This window comes from Anarrhichthys ocellatus, unplaced genomic scaffold (assembly GCF_004355925.1).
Source record: "Anarrhichthys ocellatus isolate YVR2014 unplaced genomic scaffold, GSC_Weel_1.0 scaffold3, whole genome shotgun sequence".
NCBI lineage: Eukaryota > Metazoa > Chordata > Actinopteri > Perciformes > Anarhichadidae > Anarrhichthys > Anarrhichthys ocellatus.
Window position 1 is genome coordinate 4,924,063 of NW_022280033.1, and position 20,284 is coordinate 4,944,346.

Genomic DNA, 20,284 nt, shown 5'->3' on the forward strand with positions numbered 1-20,284 from the left:
TCATGCATATAACATAATATATTTTTTGGTTGTTTTTCATGCTCGCAAATTCTGTTATAAAATACCAACTGTATACCCTACTGTATAACGTATAACACCATGCATTTCCTGAGGGGTTGTTGAGGTCTTCGCCCTGAGCGATCATTTCTAGCGAGTCGAACAATAAGTTAAACCGGAGATAGTCTGGGAACACTCCCCTTTAATCAGAACACAATAAAACATTTCAGTAGCAGAAAAGTAACATTTCCCCACTAGTTCAGTTGAATCACAAGCTCAAAACAGGCTGAAAACTCCCAAATTACATGAAAACACATTTCAAATACATTTGACAAAATGCTGTACATGAAATTACAACATCCAGTTTATAGCAGAGATCTTCAGTGAATCAAAACAAGGTATTTCTTCATGCAGCGATGATTTTTTAAAATGTTCTTTGTTCATGAGATCCTGAACAAGTTGAAATGTTGTTTTGGGTTGAATCCTTTAAAATGCAGACGTATGGTATGAGATGATAGCGAGTCTCTTTTTTGATGAAAAAGATGCGATGAGATGTTCTGTCATGACTTTCTCCTGGGCTGGTCACAATAGGGTACATTTTCTAGTAGAAGACTCTCTCTAGGTCGAAGCACTGAGACGGAGAAAGAGAGAAAATAAATAGCAGACATAACATTTGGACATATCATTAGAATGTGATAATTCAGAGAGAATCAAGATTCCTGTTGCATATTCTTTGCATACACATTAAACTTTCTAGCGTGGTACTAATGTTCTTTAAAAAAACATAACAACATACAGAGTGTCTTATCTCCAACATGTTCCATTTGTAGCACACCCTCTCGAAGAACAGCTTCCACATCTGAGCCCATTTTGATCATCTGTAATAGCAGAAGGGTAAAGAGTGTGGGGAGATTATGAGACAGTGGGCCCCTCTTCATACATAGCGGCCCCTCTTTTGTTTTGCATCTTTTGCAGGTTAAACATAAATATAAAGTACTGCTGAGCTTGAAAACTGCACATGAACATGCCAGAGATGCTTTTGAAATCCTTTGCAGTGCTGCCACAGCAGATCTACACTGACACTCTTCACCACAAATATTACACAAAATACTATAGGAATTCATAGTTATCGTAATTATCTTGCATGCAACATAACAGAGTCTTGTCATTCCAAAGATGAGTGTAACTGTTTTGTTGAATCTGTTTGTTTTACTGTATGCTTACCACAGCCCTGAATGTATAGCTGAATTATTCAATAAAAATATAATTAAAAAACACATTAAATTGGACTGATTATCTGCAGCTACTCAATATGAAATGTTTTAGATCAGGATTAGGAGTGAATCGTCTACTGTCCATGACTCCAGCCAATAGATGACATTACAGTGGAATATGCACATATTTACTTCAATTCATAACTGATTAAGCCTGATTAAATTACAATATACATAAACACACTATGTCATTTTCTGATGCACTTTCAATGTACCTTCACAATGTTTTCTTCTGACGTTTCATCTTTGTTTTTCCGGAACTCATCGTTGATCTTTAATCTTGCAGCTTTGTGGAGAGAAAAAATAGAAATGCATTTGATACTGGAGAGCATGCACCAAAGTCATCTACTGTTTGTAAAGGGTTTGGTAAACATCACCCAACACACGATGTTCTTCTGCAGGGAATCAAACCAACACACCACATAACTCACCTGACAGCGCTCTGGCATCGTCTTTGAATACAGTTCTCCTTGTTCGGTGCAGCGCTTTAAACGCGTTTAAGACCTGCAATCATACAGACATTCAGCTTTTAGCAACATCAGGACCTTGACAGTTGTTCTTGAACACACGCAGTTGTGGATATTAATAACAGTTCCCTGCAGTTTTAGCGATCTGCCTCCTAAAACATGCAGTCACGTATTCTTATAATCAAACCAGCAAAAGAAACTAAGAGGAAACATTGTTTTACTGATGTTATTTTTCATAAAGCATGATCATATCCCGTCCTCACCTTCAAACGAGTCCCCATCTTGACTTCTTTAGTTCACTTCCGGGTTGGAACTAACATCGTCCAATCAACACAGAGTTCTGAAATGACGCGTTTTTTGTAGCCAATGAGCGTTCGCTATAGTTTCACGAAGACAAGAGCAGCACTGACAGGCGGCTCATCTACGCAAACATGGCTGATGAAATGGCAAAGGCGCAGGCTGCCCAGCCGGGCGGAGACACACTATTTGCAAAGATTATACGCAAAGAGATCCCCGTAGAACTGATCTATGAAGATGACAAGGTATGCGCGAAACGCGTCCGCTCATAAACACACTTTTTGGCCGCAATAAGTCGCACTGCTCCTTGCAGGTACACGGTCAGCTAACGTTAGCTCAGCGCTAGCTTTGCAGAAACTGCTACTTTACTGTAATTTACACAATGTGTTATATGTAACTACGGTTGTTTATCACAGAATAAAACCAAACCAAAACCAGTTGTGTAAACACAGTTTACTCTCAGACTACACAGGCTAAACGAATCCTATCCATGGCTTAGTTTTGGTTCAGCATTTTACAAGTGAAGTAATTGCTCATGTTGCGTTTGCTGCCACTTGGCATCTGCAGATAGTTGGCTCTGCCTGCTGCTCCAGCAGATCCTTTACATGATATAGTCCCTACAGACTGTTGGCATGCATGTACCACGTGTCTTTCTCACTTTTACCCATCATGCTGGCTGTCATAGTCTTGGTGTCGAGCTACAGAAATTGTTGTCTTTTATTTATTCTTATTATATATCGTTTTAAGGGCCGAGAGAGCTGGGATAGATGCATTTCATTGCATTTAAATGAACAATTGCACTTTGACCATAAACTAGATCTTAAAGTATACTTTAAATGAGGTGGACAACATATCAGCAAGATCTTTGAAAAGAATACAGTCCAATAAAACATCGTAACAAAATGCAACAGCAAACCATATTCAGCCACCACAGAAACAACTAAAGAGGAAGTCACAATACAATTTGATGTAGCATTTATTGCACTATATACTTCTTAATTTGTTTTATTTATATTTCAGTGTGTGGCCTTCCCCGATATTACTCCTCAAGCTCCCACTCACATCCTCGTCGTCTCAAAAAAGCCAATTGTTCAGCTGTCAAAAGCGGAGGATAGTGACACTGAGGTAAGTGTGATGTGTGTGATCTAGTTTTTCTAAAATAATTTCTCCCCACTTCCAGTGATTTGTCCAACAACAGTGACCACTAGATGGAACCCTTTACACAATGCAACGCTGTCTGTGAACACTACATTGTTAACCAGGGGTTGTCTGCTCATTCTTATAAACACAAGTATGTATTTACACTTCAGTGTCACTCTTTCATTCTACGTCTATCTCTTAGCTGTTGGGCCACATGATGCTAGTTGGAAAGAAGTGTGCTGCAGATGCGGGACTGTCCAAAGGCTACAGGATTGTCCTCAACGATGGCCCGGACGGAGGCCAGTCTGTCTACCACATCCACATCCACGTCCTGGGTGGACGCGTGATGAAGTGGCCCCCCGGTTAACCTCCTGTCTCCATCCATCCTGTCATCAGTGTTGACGTCTGATAATGTGTACTGATTAACTTACACTAAACCAGTTTGTCATGGGAAATAAGAGTCAAACAAAAACAGAAAATTCAGCAATGACAATAAAATGCACCTCACAACAACAGAGTCTTGTTTGTCTTTATCTAAAATTCCTCAAACTAGGCTTTTTTAAGATATGAAGAAAACTTCAAATGTGTGGCATATTTTTATTATGTTTATATTGGATTTCAAGTACCGCTGCTCACGTTCCCACTGTCTCTTTTGCAAGCGTATCAGTGAAAGAAAGAATTGGCCTGCTGCTACTGTTGCGATGAGAAATCGAATCACTGCGGTTGAAGACAGAAATGGAGGGTCTGTGAACAGTATGTTGTGCGCAGTGAAAGAACTGCTGCTGTAGGTCTCACATTATAGTTTTCCATTAGTGAGATACACTTTGTCATCCGTTACTGCTACCCAAGGTGCCATGCAGTCACTCGCCTTAGTAAATAAAGATTGATTCTTTGTATTAAGCACAGCACTTAGCTGACTCTATAGTTTCAATATGCTCATTGGTGCTTAAATATGTAATACCACATCAATAGTCTCCGTGTCCAGTCTATGGTTGTCATTTGTGTGAAAAGACTCAAACACTTAATCATGCAAATGTTTAACAGAGTTCAGGCATCACAAAAGGGTAGCTGAGTCATTTGCATTTTCAGTTGAGACCTGATTAATAGCACAGAGATTAGACAGCTCTTTTATTCAGTAAGAATTATTAAAATTCAATCTGAATGAACTCTTTGCCTTTTCTTTGATTAAAAAGTCCCTGTTGGGAGTTGTTATTGTGGGAGAAAAAATGCAATCCAGTTTTTGAATCAATAGATATCGGTTCCTTGTCAGTCAGTGGTGTTGACATCGGCTGCTTGTGTATAAAGACAGACTCTTTTTTAAACAGAATACCAGAGGAATTATAATATAAAAACAGTGTTAATGCCCAGTCAAATAAAAATAGAGAAACAAGTGAATGGCTTTGTTTTATTAACAGTAAGAAACAATGTAGATAGTTGAACAAATATAAAATGCATGAAACATCCACAAAATATTAAACAAAAAATAAATAAAATAGCTTTTTCTTTACAAAAATGACAAAAGAACACTGATCAGATGACACATGTAGTAACTTAAAAATAAACATGTACCTAGCATTCACAGTCCCCTCATTTCATTTCTTTTGATAAAACAGGGGGAGGAAAAGCAAAAAAAGGACGATTAGAGGCTTCGTTTGTACAGACAGAATAGTTCCAGAGAGGCAAGGCCATCATTGCTGATATGCTCTGTCAAACCATTTGACATTAGATGCAGCCTTTCACTGCTTCTTCACTACGTCTGAATGAAAAACACCACAATCTGATGTGCAAAATAAGAGAAATCTTTTAAGACAACTATGTCTTTTCTTTCAATCGATGCCCGTCCATAGACAAAATGGGCACTTTGAGGCAATTGAAAAACATTGTACAGTACAGTATAGCGAGAATGAAATGAACATGTATTCTGGTACCTAAATTCACTAGCATCTAAGTACTAATATACTGCCTTTAAAGTCGTCTTACTCTAGAACACAGACTATAAGCTGAAGAGAGGTTCAGAAAGTGGTGAGTCCCCGTGAAGTAAATGAGAAATAGGTTAACTATACGGTCTCTGCAGTACTACAGCATCAGTACGCTCGAACGTCTCTCCTTGGGGGAAATAGAAGAATGCACCTAGATACACCGATATGAAGTCGCATATTTTCAAAGATGTGTACATGTCTACTTACTGACGCTCCTCAAAGACGTATTTTGAACCACAACAAAGCCTCCTTGTAGGTCGCCCGCGCTCCTTTCAATGAGACGTTAATTAAAACCAATTCCAGCAGCTTTTGCATGTTCAGGTTTTGTGTGTACTTAAACTGGTGACCAAGAAATGAAATGTAGTGTGAGGCGATTCAAAGCATCAACAAGTAAGTCTACAATATCTACAATACCAGTATCTAAATATTAAAAAATATTTAGTTCAAAGATTTTCTTCGCTCATTGTTTTAAAAAAAAAAAGTCACATCGGCCGTGACTGGAAACAGGATTAAAAAGCCAATTGGAAATCATAGGACACTTGAGTGGATGCACTGTAGCAGATAGCTCAGGGCACATGTCACATGGATCAAAAACAATATGGCAGCAATGATTAAGCTAGCGTTTCATTATAATAAATGAAAAATGGTCTTGACATTCGGAGAAGACGGGCGGGCTGCAGAGGGTGAGGCATCGAAGATGTACTGCCACATTTTGAAATAAAGATTCCCAGGCTTTTGCACAACAGATGAATTTTCAAAATGGCTCAACTGTTTAACAATGGCAATACCAACAAACTTGTTAACTTTGGTAAGTGAATATTTTGTCTCAACATTGGTTTCCCAAAGGCTGTTAACTATTGTTTAAAACTACCATTCAGTATTAGTAAGATCAACACAGACACCAACTTGCAGGAAGAAAGCTCTCAGCTCCGTCCTGGACATGCTACTGGAGTGAAACACTTTTCCAAACTACTGGGGAGAGACAGGAAGGGAGGCAGAGAGTAAAACATAATGGGTAACAGAGAAATAGGCGAGCACAGAGATGGGGAGGCACTACAAATCCTTTTCAACAGAGTCAGTTTCAGAGAAGCAACAATGGACGGTTAGAGTTATGAAAAACAGCTGAAATTCTGCTTGATTTATGAACCGTTTTAGGCATTAATCATGTCTGTATGACTGCGTGGTTTGTCAGAGTGGTTACTTAAGGCTGCTGAAATACTCTTTGTACTCAACAAGAGCTAATAAATCACTGGAGTGTCCTGTGTTTCATCATAGTGTAAATAGAACATATTTTCCAAGTGTTATTTTACAATGCATTCTGTTTGTCTGAAAGTACGGTATTAAAGTCTTAAAAGCTGTTCTGTATATTATTTGAGGGGGTGAGGTCTGCTACTATCGAGGATGTGTTTTAAGGCATGTCCTTAGTGTAGGTTAGGGTCCAGACACATGGAGAAGGCAAGAGGAGGAGACTAGAGAAGAGTGGAGACTGTACAACCACAGAGATCTGTCCACCGAGAGAGCAGCCCGGACGCCTTCTGTCCATCAGGAAGTCAGGTTTAAGTTGAAAAACTCATAACATGACTCTATCCAAATCATTCAAGGGTGAATTTACGTTGAGGGTATATTCACGATGCATCAGTTGGGGGTTTGGGTCAGTTGAAGCACTTCATAACCGACCAGATCTGGTAACACTTCAGCTAAATTGTGTTTATATTATACCCATAATCCTAGACTGGTTCGTTGTTGCGAACACTGATCACCAGCCACCTGCACTCCAATCCAGACTCCTGTTCATTCACTTAACATTGAGTTCAGGGAAACTTTCTGTTCACTTCTGCGCGATGGCCTCCTCTCCGCTCGGCCATATGCGGTTGAAGGGCAGTCCTCCGACTCCTGTTAACCCCAGACTCACGCCGGGGTCTCGTGCAGTCTCTTCTGTGCTGGCAGAGGAAGCTTGAACCCTGGCGGAGGCTGCTGATCCTGCAGGTCCGGGAAGGATCGCCGGCAGGGATTCTTTGGCTAAGGGAGCAGACATTGGGCTGGTGGCAGAAGTGGAGGTTGTTTTGGCGGTTTGGGGCTTTGTAGGGGTGGTGGGGCTGGTCAGGCCGAGGCTGGCCAGGGCGTCCAGAGTCCCATCTGGGTCCACCATTACATTGATCACTGGGACAGAAACAGGGAGAGAGTCAATGTGTGGACGGCTACGTCTAAAACTCAATGTATACATACAATCACAGCTAAAATAAACTTGGGATTGTTGTTCTTTGTTTGTGTTAAAAGCCCTGAAATCCTATTTTATTAAGTGGTTTCTTAATGATTTTTCTTAATGAACTCATGATAAGAAATAATTTATTATGTTTTATTTGAACTTGATTATTTGCACATGTAGTCATGCATATTTAACATTGTAGAGAAATACTTGTACAGAGACCTTCTCTACTTTCGCTGCTTTCTCTCATTCAGGGTTCATACACATTTTGACCAATGGATTTCCAGAACTTTTCCATGACTTTAAACCAAATTTCCATGACCAAACATTTTGTGAAATCTCAGTGTATACATGAAAAAGTGAGAAAATGTAATATTTAAAGTAACAATGAGAATTCCAAAGCATACAGTATACCTTAAATGACACAAACGAATGAGAGACAATAGTTTGATTAAAAGAATAAACATTTATAAATATACTCTGGTTGACAGGCATTCATAACACTGACACATCAATAAGAGCTTTAGTAGGTAGTAGCATCCAGCTAGTGCACATATTGCTTTCCCTTTTGTAGTGCAATTTTTTCATTGAACCCTGTTACTATAGGGCTTAATATTAACTTCCACTGTTACTGTACAGCTGTTAGAATTGTGGCCTATCTTCTATTTGCAATTAATATGCATTCAATCCAGTTCAATTATTTAAATTAAAATGATAATCTACTCTGGCTAAGGTAACTTATCAAGAGTAAAATAATAGCTGTGATCTATACACACCTCTGCATTAGCAACCTGCTGAAATGAAGGTACAGGCACCTTCACCCTCTCATTACTTCAGGGTTATTGAGAGCAACGTGGGACTGTTAGTACACTGGCTGTGGTCATTACAGTGAACAGTGTGTAAAGTGTGATGAGAGGGCATGCGAGCCCTTGTTGCTGTAGTTTATCTCCTTGGAGCAGAGGCTGCATTTAGCATACCCTGCCTTATCAGCAGGAAGCTGTACTGCTCTACCTTCACATCTGTCCACCTTTATCCAGACCCAGCTCCACTCACAGCTCAGCCCTGCGTCAAGCTGCGCTACAGACAGCCTCCTCTTCCTGAAGCTCTTTGACCTCATCATCTCATCAGTATCTAGGCCTCATGTTTCGTGGTCATGAAAGTTATTCTGACCACGAAATCATCCTCATTCTACTTTGAGTTAAAAAAACAACCTGCAACCAGATGTGCCGGTGTTCCGGTTTAACGTTAATGAGTGACCGCGTGAACTGAACCGGAACACAGGGGGCTGCATGTTTCATCACGTTACGTTTTTTCCTTCTAAATCGCGATAATGATGAACGTTAAAAGTCGATAAAGTTCCGCATGCAGTGGACGTTAACTTAACCCAGCAAGTCTGAACGATAACGGAACATAACGTAACTTAAACTTTAACGGAGGGAAATGAAGACGCTGTAGACATCTTAACGCTGATTGGCCAAGACTCGACACGTCAAAGATGTTCTATTGCGAAGATCACGACATCACATTTTCTCCTCGTCTCACTCCAATCTGAGAAATGCTGGCTGGCAACTCAGCGTAAATGAACGACATGAAAATATGAATATAACACATTTCCATGACTTTTCCAAAACTTTTGGGATTTTATTTTTTTCAAGCACTTTTCCAGGCCTGGAAATAACCATTTTAAAATTCCATGACTTTTCCAGGTTTTCCATGACCGTACGAACCCTGCTCATTAATATTCATGCCCTCCTCTATCATGGAATGCAAATAAACAAATAAAATGATGCTGCAGCGAAAATACCCCAAAAGTGTGTTTCTAGTTCAGTACTAGTGTGATTATACTTGGGTTTACCTTGAAGCTGCTTCTCAACCCGCTTCAGTTCGAGCAGAATCGAGGAGAACTCCTGCAGAGAGGAGGAAACAACAACAACAAAAGTATTAGCTCCCAATAACACTGCACTCTTCTTGTCATCAAATGTTATTCAGACGGACCGGCTTCTGTACCTTGTTGGAGGTTTTCAGGAGTGGTATGTCAGTCTCCGATCGCAGTTTATTCTCAATTTCATCCCAGTTCCTGTCTTTATCTTTAAACAATATCCTGGAGAAAAACAACACCAGGACACATGTCACAGAGTGGCTATTCAAAGCAACACCGAGGAATCAATACATCTTAAATAGATACACAGTTATATACTCACAGACAGTTATAATATTGCAAAGTATAATTACCTGATTTTTCCTGCTGTTTTGTCGATAGAGTGTCTGATCTTGGTGGACAGCTGAGAAACTGAATTGAGCAGCAGGCTGTCCAACACTGCCTGAAAACACAGAGCGAAAGAAAAGAAGTTTGACAACCTGAAGGTAATTGCTGAAGTGTTCTTGTGAAAGCCTCCATGTTGGTATATTTGTGATGTCATGCTCTGTGCGATGCTCGCCTCCTCTCGGTTCCAGGTGCGTCTCCTCAGAGCTCGGGGCTCCAGACTGTCGGGGGCACGGGGGCGGAGCTCCACTGGCTTGCCGTTGATCTCTGGCGCCTTATTGGTCGAAATCACAGGTGGGATCTTCCTGAAGTTCAGACTCTCATCAAACACCCGATCCACCAACTGAGCAAAGACAGGGAGAGATGTAAAAGGGAGACAGACATAAAAATCTAAAACTTGAAGAGATTTCTCACAATGTTATTCAAGCTTTGTTTAATGGAGTTAATATTTGTGAGAAATGAAAGAATTAGGAACTCTGTCAAAGAGAGATAAGCAGCTCTAAAGCTTTAATTGTCCAGTTAAAAAGTCAGATTCAACCCTTTAGTGCTAAAATAAGTAAATCCTATCATGGCATTAAAAAATACAGGAATGAAAGTGGAGCAGATGGGAGATTAATAAATGAATACCTCACGGCAGATGAAAGTTGTGAAGCAAAAAAAGAGTTTTCATACAAGCAACACAGGAGGGATGGCAAAGGCGCAATGGAAGCACACGCAGTAAGGCAACGCTAGAAGAAGAAAAACGGGCACCTTTCTCATGCTCTCCTCTATGTCCGGCTGCGTGGGACGTGCAGGGCCTACCTCTTCCCGGGTGTCGATGGCCGATCCCGGGGTGGTGGCGGCGGTGCTGACGGTGGTGCTGGGTGCCGTGCCAGATGAGCTGACTGAGTCGATCTCGCCAGCCACATCGTGGATCTCACGGGCCAAGATGGCTAAGTCCTTAGCCAGGTCCTGGCTGATCCTGCGCACACAGGGGAATAACCTGTTAACCATCAGACAGATGGAGGAGTTCTTTAGAAAGCTAGAAGTAGAAGCAACCTAGAAGTTAAGCCATTAAGGGCAGCTCTTATCAAACATTACAATACAATATTAAAACATATCAAAGATTCATGCAAGACTTAATCATTTGAATCAGTTAATAGATCAGTCTTATGCATATCAGTGCAGATCAATACCTGGCTATCTCCTCGCTGTGTGCTGTCCAGTCCTTGATGTACTCCTCTTGCTCTCTCATGCGGTGTTTGATCACCCCTCCACCCGGAGCCGTCACCACGGCGGAGCCTGGGCTGCCGGCGGTGCCGAGTCTTGAGCTGCGGTGCGGGGCGAGGTGATGAGGACGCATGTGGGAGCGTCCTCCGTGCTTCGGAGTATTCCGGCTGGAGCCAAACTCTTCCTCTGAGGTGGAGCCGTACTCCGGCGGCAGACGTCTCCACCTGCTGCTACTGGACACTGTGAAGGTAATGGAAGGGCAAAACGTTTAGTCAGCATTACGGTATATTTATTCCATTACAACATTTGTTATTCATGAAGTTAATAAATTAGCTTTTGAACACGAGAGACTTTGTTACTGAGGCAGCGCCCAGATGATTCTGCTTTGATCGGCAAAATTCAAATACTGTGCAAGCACTACATCATGGAGGATCTTTTTGACTATGGACTTAAATAAATGTAGATATACCTTATTTTACAAAGATACAAAACAAGATATTTTCTGCAATATACTGCACATCCAAATTAAATATGAGGGGCTGTGAATAATAAAGATTGGTGAAGCAAAGCATTTGATTTTCTTTCTGTATCTCAGTTTGTTAAGTTGTTGTTATGTTCGATAGTTATGTTTTAGCGATGATAAAACCACACTGACAACAACAGCAGCAAAAATAAACTCTATAAGAGTTTATCTAAAAGCTCCAGGCAGCCAACAAAAAGCAAGGTACATCAAATCTCGATAGCGCCATATGTTAAGCTGCTTCAAAACGGTCACACACCAGCTGCATTAATGTAGCTGCACCATGATGAGACAACACCATGCTCTGTCTGTCTCAGGGTGAAATGGGACAAAGTGGAGGTGTCCTGAATACAAATCTCCACAAGGTGGAGCACTATTCCAAAACCATTTGCTCATGGGTTTTGAAGTTTGAGCTCCAAGAATAGAACATATGGGTCTTCATCACAGCAACACTTGATGAATATCAGGGGGGGAGATGCAGAGTTAACATGGCAACATATGCTAGAGCTGGGTCACTCCAACTTTACTCACTGAAATGTATTGTTGTGCTGTCGTAACACCACAAACTACACTTTCAAATTTACATCTGGCAAAGAATTCCAAACACATTAAGAATTTCATTGCAAATCTCAAATCTGCTGTGACCCAGGTCTGACACCAGACACACACACACACACACACACACACACACACACACACACACACACACACACACACACACACACACATCAAGGCTCTACAGTTCTGGTACAGTACCCATCAGCTCCTCCTCAGCATCCCCGCCCTCTGGTTCGGGCTGAGAGCTCTCTGGACGATGACAACCAACGCACAAGTTTGTCACAACACAGTGAAAATGTTCACAGACAAAACGTTTACACATAATGAGGTATGCAATGGTGTGTAGACTGTGTGGACTTGATTCTTACGCCACATTATTTTTTACAAAGAACCGTGCTTTTAGAAATAACTAATTTAGAACAGGAATAATCGAATAAGACATTTCTTTGCTTTTTCCCACAATTTATGAGAAAACCAGAATAAATCGGAAATGAGTTATCCAGGTGATGTGCTCACCTGTGGGAGAGCAGTATCCAGACGTAGTGGTCTTAGTCTTGGTCTCATTCAGTTTCGACACGCTGTTGGCCCTCATTCTGGGTGTCAGCCTGCTCTCTGTTGGTGTCGATGAGCGCAGGCCCAGACGCAGAGCAGTCTCGGCTGACAGACGGGGTGAAGAGGTGGAGCTCCGTGTCATAGTGCACTCTGAGTCACTGCGGGCTGAGATGGAGCCCAGGCGAGTCCTACGCGGCTGAGCCAGCATGTCCAGTCGTGACAATCCCTTTCGACCGGATGGCGGCTTGGAGGTGGAGCTGGTGGTGGACACCTCAGAAGCCACAGACACCCGGTCTGCATCAGCTAGATCTGTGTCAGAAGTATCGCCCAGCCGGGCGCGGCGGAGAAGGGAGGCTCTTGTGGGCCGCGGCTGAGGCAGTGAGGCCTGCTTGCTGATGGAGGAGGTTGTGGCTGCCTGGAGAGAGCTCCTGGTTTTGGAGGATCCGCTGGTAGAAGTTTTAGACCTGCTATCCAGTTTGGAATGCAGAAAATCATCTGAGCCACGTCCGTGTGCTGAGCGCCCCACGGGTCCAGAGTAGGTCTCCTGGTCTGAGGAGAGGATGTCAGAGATGGGGAAGGAAGAAGTCTGGTCATCATCAGTGAGATCCTGAGAAGGCTGGCGCGCTCTGGAGGAGGCAGAGGACGGCTGAACAGAGCGCCGTGCATCAGTTCGGCTAGTCCCCTCTGTAGTTCTTGTTTTAGACTTCCTATCCAAGCGATCACGGGCACTTGCGTTAGTGACGCTGGTCTTGGAAGCTGTGCTGATGTTGCTCTTCTCACGATGCATGCTGCTGAAGGAGCGTCGTTTATGTTCTCCCCCAGCTGATGCTTTCCTCTCTGTCTCCCCAGTCACATGACTAGCTGTGCTGGCCGTGTCAACATCCGACTCAGGAGAGATGGAGTCAGGCCGAGGAGGGACGCCAGTTTTACTACCTTTCTGGTCTAGTTTGTTTTCATCTCTTAGTTTGGCCTCCAGGAATGCCATGACAGCTTCAGTGTCCTTCAGGAGCGTAGCAGTATCCATGCTGCCCACGGAGTCACTACGTTCACGCCCACTGCTGCCTCTGTTGATGCGTGGGATGAGCTCTGTCGGGACATTAGCGCTGGGCTTCTCAACTGTGAAGCTTCCCTGACGTACAAGAGGCTTCCCCGACTTCTCTTCTCCTGATCCTCCTCCGTTCCTCTCCTCTGACCTCTTCCTCCGCTCCGTGCTGCCTGAGGACCGGAGAGGAGCCTTGGATGGAGAGGATGTGGAGCTTTGTTTCCGTTTACTGGTCATCTCACCGTCCCTCATGGGAGTGGGGGACTCCCCGTCTCCCTTGTTCTCTTTTTCCTGGGGTTCAGTGTCCTGTTTCTCTCCGATCTCTGACCTCAGTCCAAGAGCTTTGATGCTGGACTTAGCCCGGGGTTCATCCACAGGGAGCTGGGGGAGGGTCCTGCGCTTACGGTCGGTTAGACTGGAAGAGGATTCGCCTCTGCTGAGGGACGCACCCGACTCAACGGCATCAGTTCCTACAGAACAAAGGACAAAGAGTTAACTGAGATTCCATTTTTTTCACATGAATTGTAAGCACATTCAAGGGACTTCAAGTGCTGCTGCATAATGTACATGATTGTAAAGAAAAATATTTAGCATTAAAAAAAATAAGTTACTCCAGCGTATTCATTTGTTTATTCATTCATTCAGCTATTCATTCTCTGAGAGTCAAGTGACTATGTACCTCTTTCTTTGTGGAGGAAGGCGGCTGTTTCTGCTCCTGAGCCCTCTGGGTCGGTCCTGGTGTGATTGGCAGCTAGACTGGCCCACTGAGAGACCCAACTCGAGTCGCCAGCAAGAGCCTAAGGGGACACGAGTGGGGGGTGGGGTGACAAGAGAGTAGGACACAGGAGCGAGGAAAAACAGAAGAAAAGAGCAATTAGTGGTGATATAGAATTTATAGAAGAGAACATGTGTGAGATTAGCATGTATTTGTTCATCTGAAATGTAATGCATGATAATGGAAATTATTAGGTTTCTGAGAATGAAGGGTGTGATATAAATACAAATTCCTGTATTTGTATTTTACTCAAAAATCGAAACATGCCTGAATACGCTGCTTTTACGCCCAAGAAACCCCGCCGTCATCTGATCAAGAAAGCTTTAAGTAAAGCTGAACAGTTGCTCATCACTTTTCTTGGAAAATGTGAGAAATATAAATGACATCAAAGACTTCAATAGATAGAAAATTCTCATAAACACTCTCCCCTCCCCCTCCCGGAGGGCCGATCGTGTCTCACCATATCTTAGTATGATCTAGGTCAGTCTCCGGGAGGACTAGCCTACTCCCACGAAAAGGCTAGGGGAGTACAGCGGTCAAGCATGGGAGTGACTGTGACTCACATTGTGAAACTCAGCCATGATTCTTGGTCTCAGCCATGACTCTGTTATACTACACAGGCCTGAGAGGCATAATGAAACATTGGGAGTGAGAGCAACATCGATATTGCAGAAATGGACACTCTTGTATAGGTGAACATATAAACACAAAGGTTAAAGTTTTCTACCTCTTTCCCCGTCTCTCCGGTCTCCTTTCCTTTTCCTTCTCCTTTCAGGTCTGACAGACTAGAGGAGTCCTGGTTCTGCTGCACACCAAACACCTACAAATGATTGAAAAAGCAAGAGGGAACGAGAGCTGACAATGTGGTCAAAGATGGACATCCTGCTGAAGTATAATGCATGCAAATCTGATGGCATTATGTATCGTCATACTGTATGCCTCCGAAGCATATAAGTTCTGCAGCACACTTTGTAATGATAATTAAATACCCTCATGATACATAAACACTACGGAAATATTATCAATTAAAGCAACGATCTGCACTTGATAGTTGAGTACCATGGCAACAAACAGAAATCAGACGCACACTCAATTTACAAAAGGGGGGAGACGGAAACGAGAGCGGACGGACTGTGAGTAGTGTGCCAATTAGGTTGTCAGTTAATTACAGGAATTAGCATAACAACACTTCCAGTGACTAGAAATACACCCCACTAATTATTATCACTGCTCTCCCTAAGATAACACCTGTATACAACACTTAAAGGGACATGCGCTTCTTTAACATGTCATTTAGAAAAGTTTCAATTATGTCCATGTAATAAAGCCTTGTTGGCAACAACTTAACTTTCTAAAAATAAATCCTAACTTCCGAATCTGGTAGGTGGCAATTAAAAAGACCAGTGAACTTCAGTTTGAAACGGTTTAGCTATCTTTGCTTTTGTAAGTATTTTAATTCCTACTTTTCTTGTAATGATAGTCAAAGGAAATGTTAGCTTCACCCTGAAACTACCATTAAATCATCTCTCACTAAGAGTGCTGCTTTGCCCCTTTCACTGCCGTGCCACAGAACAGGGGCTGCGGCAAGAAACAGATTATGTTTTTTCAACCGCCCCGGAGCGTCGTTTAATAAAACAAGGCAGTGCTTGTTGAAGCAAGTCTCCACGGGCTATTAGAGAAGCATTAGGATTACCGATGGGACAGAGAGGATGGAGATGATAGCTTTGTTTTAGTGGCACCAACACAAACCAGTCTCAAAGGATTTTCTAACCCTTAAAAGTGCCAACGAAGCAGCTAATAAAGAGATGATTAACCGTGCTGTGGTCTGTTTGTGCTTGGTCAAATTCTTCTCTTTAGAGTTACTGCAGATTAGGTTTGAATTATGCTCTTGTCATTCCACTTGCTACTTTTACGATCACAGATAAGCAAAGAAGGCGCTAAGGAGGATGTTTATGTTTCCTGTTGTGATGAGAGTGATCTGAACTTTAAGACCGAACAGTAAAAAAGACATAAAAAGAGAAAACCTCCCTTGATTTGTGGCAAACTATAGCGGCTTTCAAGATGATTGTATTTAATAACCACAAGCGATGGCAAATACAAATCACACAAAAATTGCCCAGGTCCCTGCAGTTTATAGTTTATTTAAGTCTACTCAACCGTCGTCAATTATCTAAACTACATGATTACATTTATGTGACAATAGTCTTACTTGTCGTAATATGTACAACAGTAACAGATTGCAACAGAAAACAGAGCTGTGGCCACAGAGATATAGTATAATATTGCAGTATTGTGTGGTAGAATAATGTGTTCACTGTCTGGGAATGAGCTTTAAAGTGAAGTGTATTTCGTTGCAGTATTATGCAGACATGGGCAGCAAATTTCTTGTTTTATCACAAATTGGTGGTGGCGTTTATGGCATGAATTCATAATATATAGACAGAACTGATCCTACATAGAGCAGGTAGTTGCTAACATCTCTGAAGACTCCTCCTACCTTGTCTATCATGCGCCTGGCCTCCTCTTCCTCTGCATTCTGGTTCTCCAGCTCGATAGTGTAGGTCCCCTTATCGCTGTGGTCATCCCCTGCCTCCCCTCCAGCAGTTCCCGCTCCTCTCCCCACGACCGAGGTGTCCTCGCTGGGGCTGGTGGGGCTGCCTGTCGCCAGCCCGGTACTGGCCGAGCTGCGACCGATACTCTGGTCCTCTGACCTCTGCTTGAGAAGGACCCGGGCAGCCGTAGGGGCTCCTGCAGTCACTGTCGCTGATATCGGAGCCGGGACCTTACCTACAGGTAACACAATGTAGAGCAGAAATAAAGCTGTTACAAAAACATAAACATACAGAGACAAGTTGCTGTAGTAACACTTTTTGTTTCCTTTTTCATGCAAAGATAAATACTTTCACACAAAACACAACTTAACCTCATGAATCTTTAAAACTCAGAATATACATGAGACATGATGAAACAGTTTTATTACCTGAGTCTGAAGTAGCAGAGGTGGAAATGCTGAACACCTTGGGGTGAGAGGGCGGCTGAGGAAATAGTCCCTCCCCCCCAGCTCCTAGCCCATGCAGGGATGCAGTCTGGGAAAACGAATATGATCGGCGCTTGCGAGGGTTTTCCTCGTCGTAGAGCTCGATCATGAAGGAAGTGCGGCTGCCACTCGTTCTTGACCCGCTAGCAGTTATGTTCCCCGCTCCCGTTCCCGCGAGGCAATGTGCTGCTTTTAGGCGTTCCTCGAGGGCGTGGCGGCGGTTGGCAAAACGTAGGCCCACTCCATTCTCTGAGTCACTCTGGGTGCCATCCTCATGTTTGCTGCCTATCAGGACACAACAAGAGAGAACACAGTTGAGTTTTTACTATTCTTGTTTTTCAACAACAAATGCTTGGTGGGAAAAATAGACTAGTTTTCTATGACAGTATTCCACATGACGCAGTATAAATGTCTACCAGTTACAATCACAATCAAATAGATCTGTTTGCATATCTGGGTTGGGTTCAAACTATTTATGTATCTACAACTGCTGACTTATACTGTAACCTAGAGACATATCCTGGTAACCTGTTGGATGTTACATGAACTACTATTCTTAAATCCATATCTTAACATGTGTACACAACAGTACTATAGCACCATACAACAGCTGTTGTGCATCCATAAAGATACAACACAGTAGTAGAGTGCAGCACAGAACCACATCTTCCTAAAAGCACATCCAAAACAGATGCTATGTTCTCAATGCCTGGTTTACCTCCCACATTACTGCTATTTCTAAAATGTGATCAGTCTGGGTTAAATCAGCACGTCCTCTCAGTTTTGTGCGAAGGCAGACAGTGTGCCACCCTGATCCGGACATGCCACCCACACGATTACTGGCCCTGCCTACTGCCAGTGAGAGGGCAGCAAGGGGGAGGGGAGGAGGAGAACATGGAGAGAAGGAAGCTGGGAGAAAGGGCTACGGGGATGGAGGAGGAGGGGAGGTGAGAGTAGACTGGGAAAGAAAAGGGGAGGCTTGACTGGGAAGGAGGATGGGGAAGAGGAAAAGAGGTTGGATGGGAAAGTGGAGGAACTGAATGAAGTGGGAGGAAATAAAAAGCCAAACAGAGAGGGGGGGGGGGGGGGGTTCTTAAGGCTCAGGTTGTTATAGTATATTACCATTAGAGTTAACAACCACTCAATCAATCAGCTGTCAGTTAACCAGCAAACAGTCAGTCAGGGTATTAGATAGAGAGGTGGAAAAAACACACACACACGACTGTTGTTGTGGATGATCATTGGAAAACACAAACCACTTTCATAACTCATCGCACATGTTTGGATGAAATTTGTTTCTCATGCTATGTCCCAACTAATGAATGAAAATAAATTCATCACTCCATAATGTAGAAACTACATCTGTCCCAGCTCACCAGCAGATTATCTTAATCAATTTATTTCTTTACATTTTATATAGTGTGAGATTATATACATATTTTAAAAATCATTGGAGTGAAATAACCAAGTGGTGATGTTTAAAGCCGTTTTCACTGTAGCTACACGGTGCTCGAGATAAATCAAGTAGTAGAGGTGGACTGCTCTCCACGAGGACAGAGGACACAATGCTTCCACGGCTGACTGGACCATAACCGTCCACACACAGTGACTTTGAATCAGTCTGATGTCTTTTCTTTCTAGATTCATCTTAACTGTGATCTGCACTGAAAGTCAAATTATGGATAACCATTGAGATATTGCATGTTGGAGAATGACAGCAACAATTGACAAGGTGTAATTAGAAATTAATGGTGAGTGGTAAATGGACTTTTTCTATTCTTCCGACCACTCAAATCGCTTTAACACTACATGTCATTCACCCATTCACACCTATTCATACACTGCTACCACGCAAGGTGCCACCTGCCCATCAGGACTATGTTATCATTCATACCCATTCATACACCGCATGCACAGCCTGACACCTGCAGAGCCAGGGATCGAACCGCCGATCCTCTGACTGAAGGACGACCCGCTTCCCACTGAGCCACAGTCGCCCACATAGTTTACTCGTCAAGTTAGTACTGCTCAGTATGTGAAGCAGTTGAATAATGTCTTTTGTAGAGACGTCATCATCACAGAGATGTCACAGAGGGTTATCTCGATTCAGCCTTGGAAAGTTGGCATTTAGAACAGAAAGCCTGCGTTACAAAGGGGGGGGGGGCTTGAAAGACGTCAGACAATACGGTGTTGCTGGGTGATAATTCAATGTTTATCATCTTTTATCTTTAGTATTGTATCGTGATGAAATCATATATCGAGGTGCCGTGATACACAATAACGTTGTCTAAATTGATAATAACAAACACACACTGACTCAAAATTCTCAGAAAGTCAGGCTTTATTATGTGATTATTTCATATTGACTATTTCTTTATTGAACTACCAGAAAACATATTATCTCGTGATATAAATCTTTCATATCAAGATATCTCAAGCTCTCCTGTTTTCTTTTTTTTTGTCTCTCAGAACCCTGTCAAATTTATTTAAGTAAAATATTAAATTGCTGTTTTAATAAAGTTCTGTTTCTACACTGGGGTATCCCAAAAGCTCTGTGGCCTCGGGCCCATTTCAGACTCTGCAGCTCATTTGTCACATCCCACCACTCAGCTCCTCCGGCTTTCCTGTCTTTTATCACTGTTTGAAATTAAATAAAGCATATATTTCATGGGGGAACAAAAGCATAAATGGAATGAGGGAGGAAAGCAGCAGAGCGTTACAGCAGGTTGAGCAGATCAGCAGATAAGCTGACAGAGAGAGGCAGGTCTTTCATGCTATGTCCCCCAGACAAAGAAGCCGTTTGCCGGGCAAGAGGAGAACAGAGTTATCTGTGAGAGTCCAGCGCTCGGCCCCGCTCGCCCCGCCATGACTCACAGGGGAGCTGAACTCTGTCTCCGCTGCTGGCTGCACACACACACACGCACACACACACACACACACACACACACACACACACACACACACACAC

The 20,284-nt window shown here is 42.8% G+C and overlaps 3 protein-coding genes across 10 annotated transcripts in view; 1 reads left to right on the forward strand and 2 right to left on the reverse strand.

The window, feature by feature from the left end:
• Positions 1-177: 177 nt before the first annotated feature.
• Positions 178-2,164, reverse strand: lyrm7 (LYR motif containing 7). Its single transcript, XM_031874063.1, has 5 exons — positions 2,002-2,164; positions 1,703-1,775; positions 1,487-1,557; positions 794-875; positions 178-628 (listed from the first exon to the last, which is right to left on the reverse strand). Exons 1-5 carry the CDS (start codon positions 2,017-2,019, stop codon positions 558-560), a joined length of 315 nt encoding a protein of 104 aa, XP_031729923.1. The 5' UTR covers positions 2,020-2,164; the 3' UTR covers positions 178-557.
• On the forward strand, positions 2,122-3,688 carry hint1 (histidine triad nucleotide binding protein 1). Its single transcript, XM_031874052.1, has 3 exons — positions 2,122-2,280; positions 3,056-3,160; positions 3,378-3,688. Exons 1-3 carry the CDS (start codon positions 2,170-2,172, stop codon positions 3,540-3,542), a joined length of 381 nt encoding a protein of 126 aa, XP_031729912.1. The 5' UTR covers positions 2,122-2,169; the 3' UTR covers positions 3,543-3,688.
• An 874-nt stretch (positions 3,689-4,562) lies between these two features.
• cep170aa (centrosomal protein 170Aa) overlaps positions 4,563-20,284 on the reverse strand; it is a 39,670-nt gene continuing 23,948 nt past the window's right edge. For 3 of the 8 annotated variants that reach the window (XM_031873978.1, XM_031873996.1, XM_031873987.1), the window contains exons 11-23: positions 17,260-17,601; positions 16,777-17,066; positions 15,007-15,099; positions 14,184-14,301; positions 12,427-13,974; positions 12,109-12,159; positions 10,799-11,072; positions 10,374-10,605; positions 9,799-9,966; positions 9,593-9,681; positions 9,368-9,461; positions 9,216-9,267; positions 4,563-7,314 (exon numbers count right to left, since the gene is read on the reverse strand). In XM_031873978.1, the coding sequence (XP_031729838.1) occupies positions 6,983-7,314; positions 9,216-9,267; positions 9,368-9,461; positions 9,593-9,681; positions 9,799-9,966; positions 10,374-10,605; positions 10,799-11,072; positions 12,109-12,159; positions 12,427-13,974; positions 14,184-14,301; positions 15,007-15,099; positions 16,777-17,066; positions 17,260-17,601 (3,683 nt within the window). In that variant the 3' untranslated portion in view covers positions 4,563-6,982. The remainder of the gene's footprint in view (positions 7,315-9,215; positions 9,268-9,367; positions 9,462-9,592; positions 9,682-9,798; positions 9,967-10,373; positions 10,606-10,798; positions 11,073-12,108; positions 12,160-12,426; positions 13,975-14,183; positions 14,302-15,006; positions 15,100-16,776; positions 17,067-17,259; positions 17,602-20,284) is intronic. The other 5 variants (XM_031874037.1, XM_031874004.1, XM_031874021.1 and 2 more) reach the window with 5 other exon arrangements.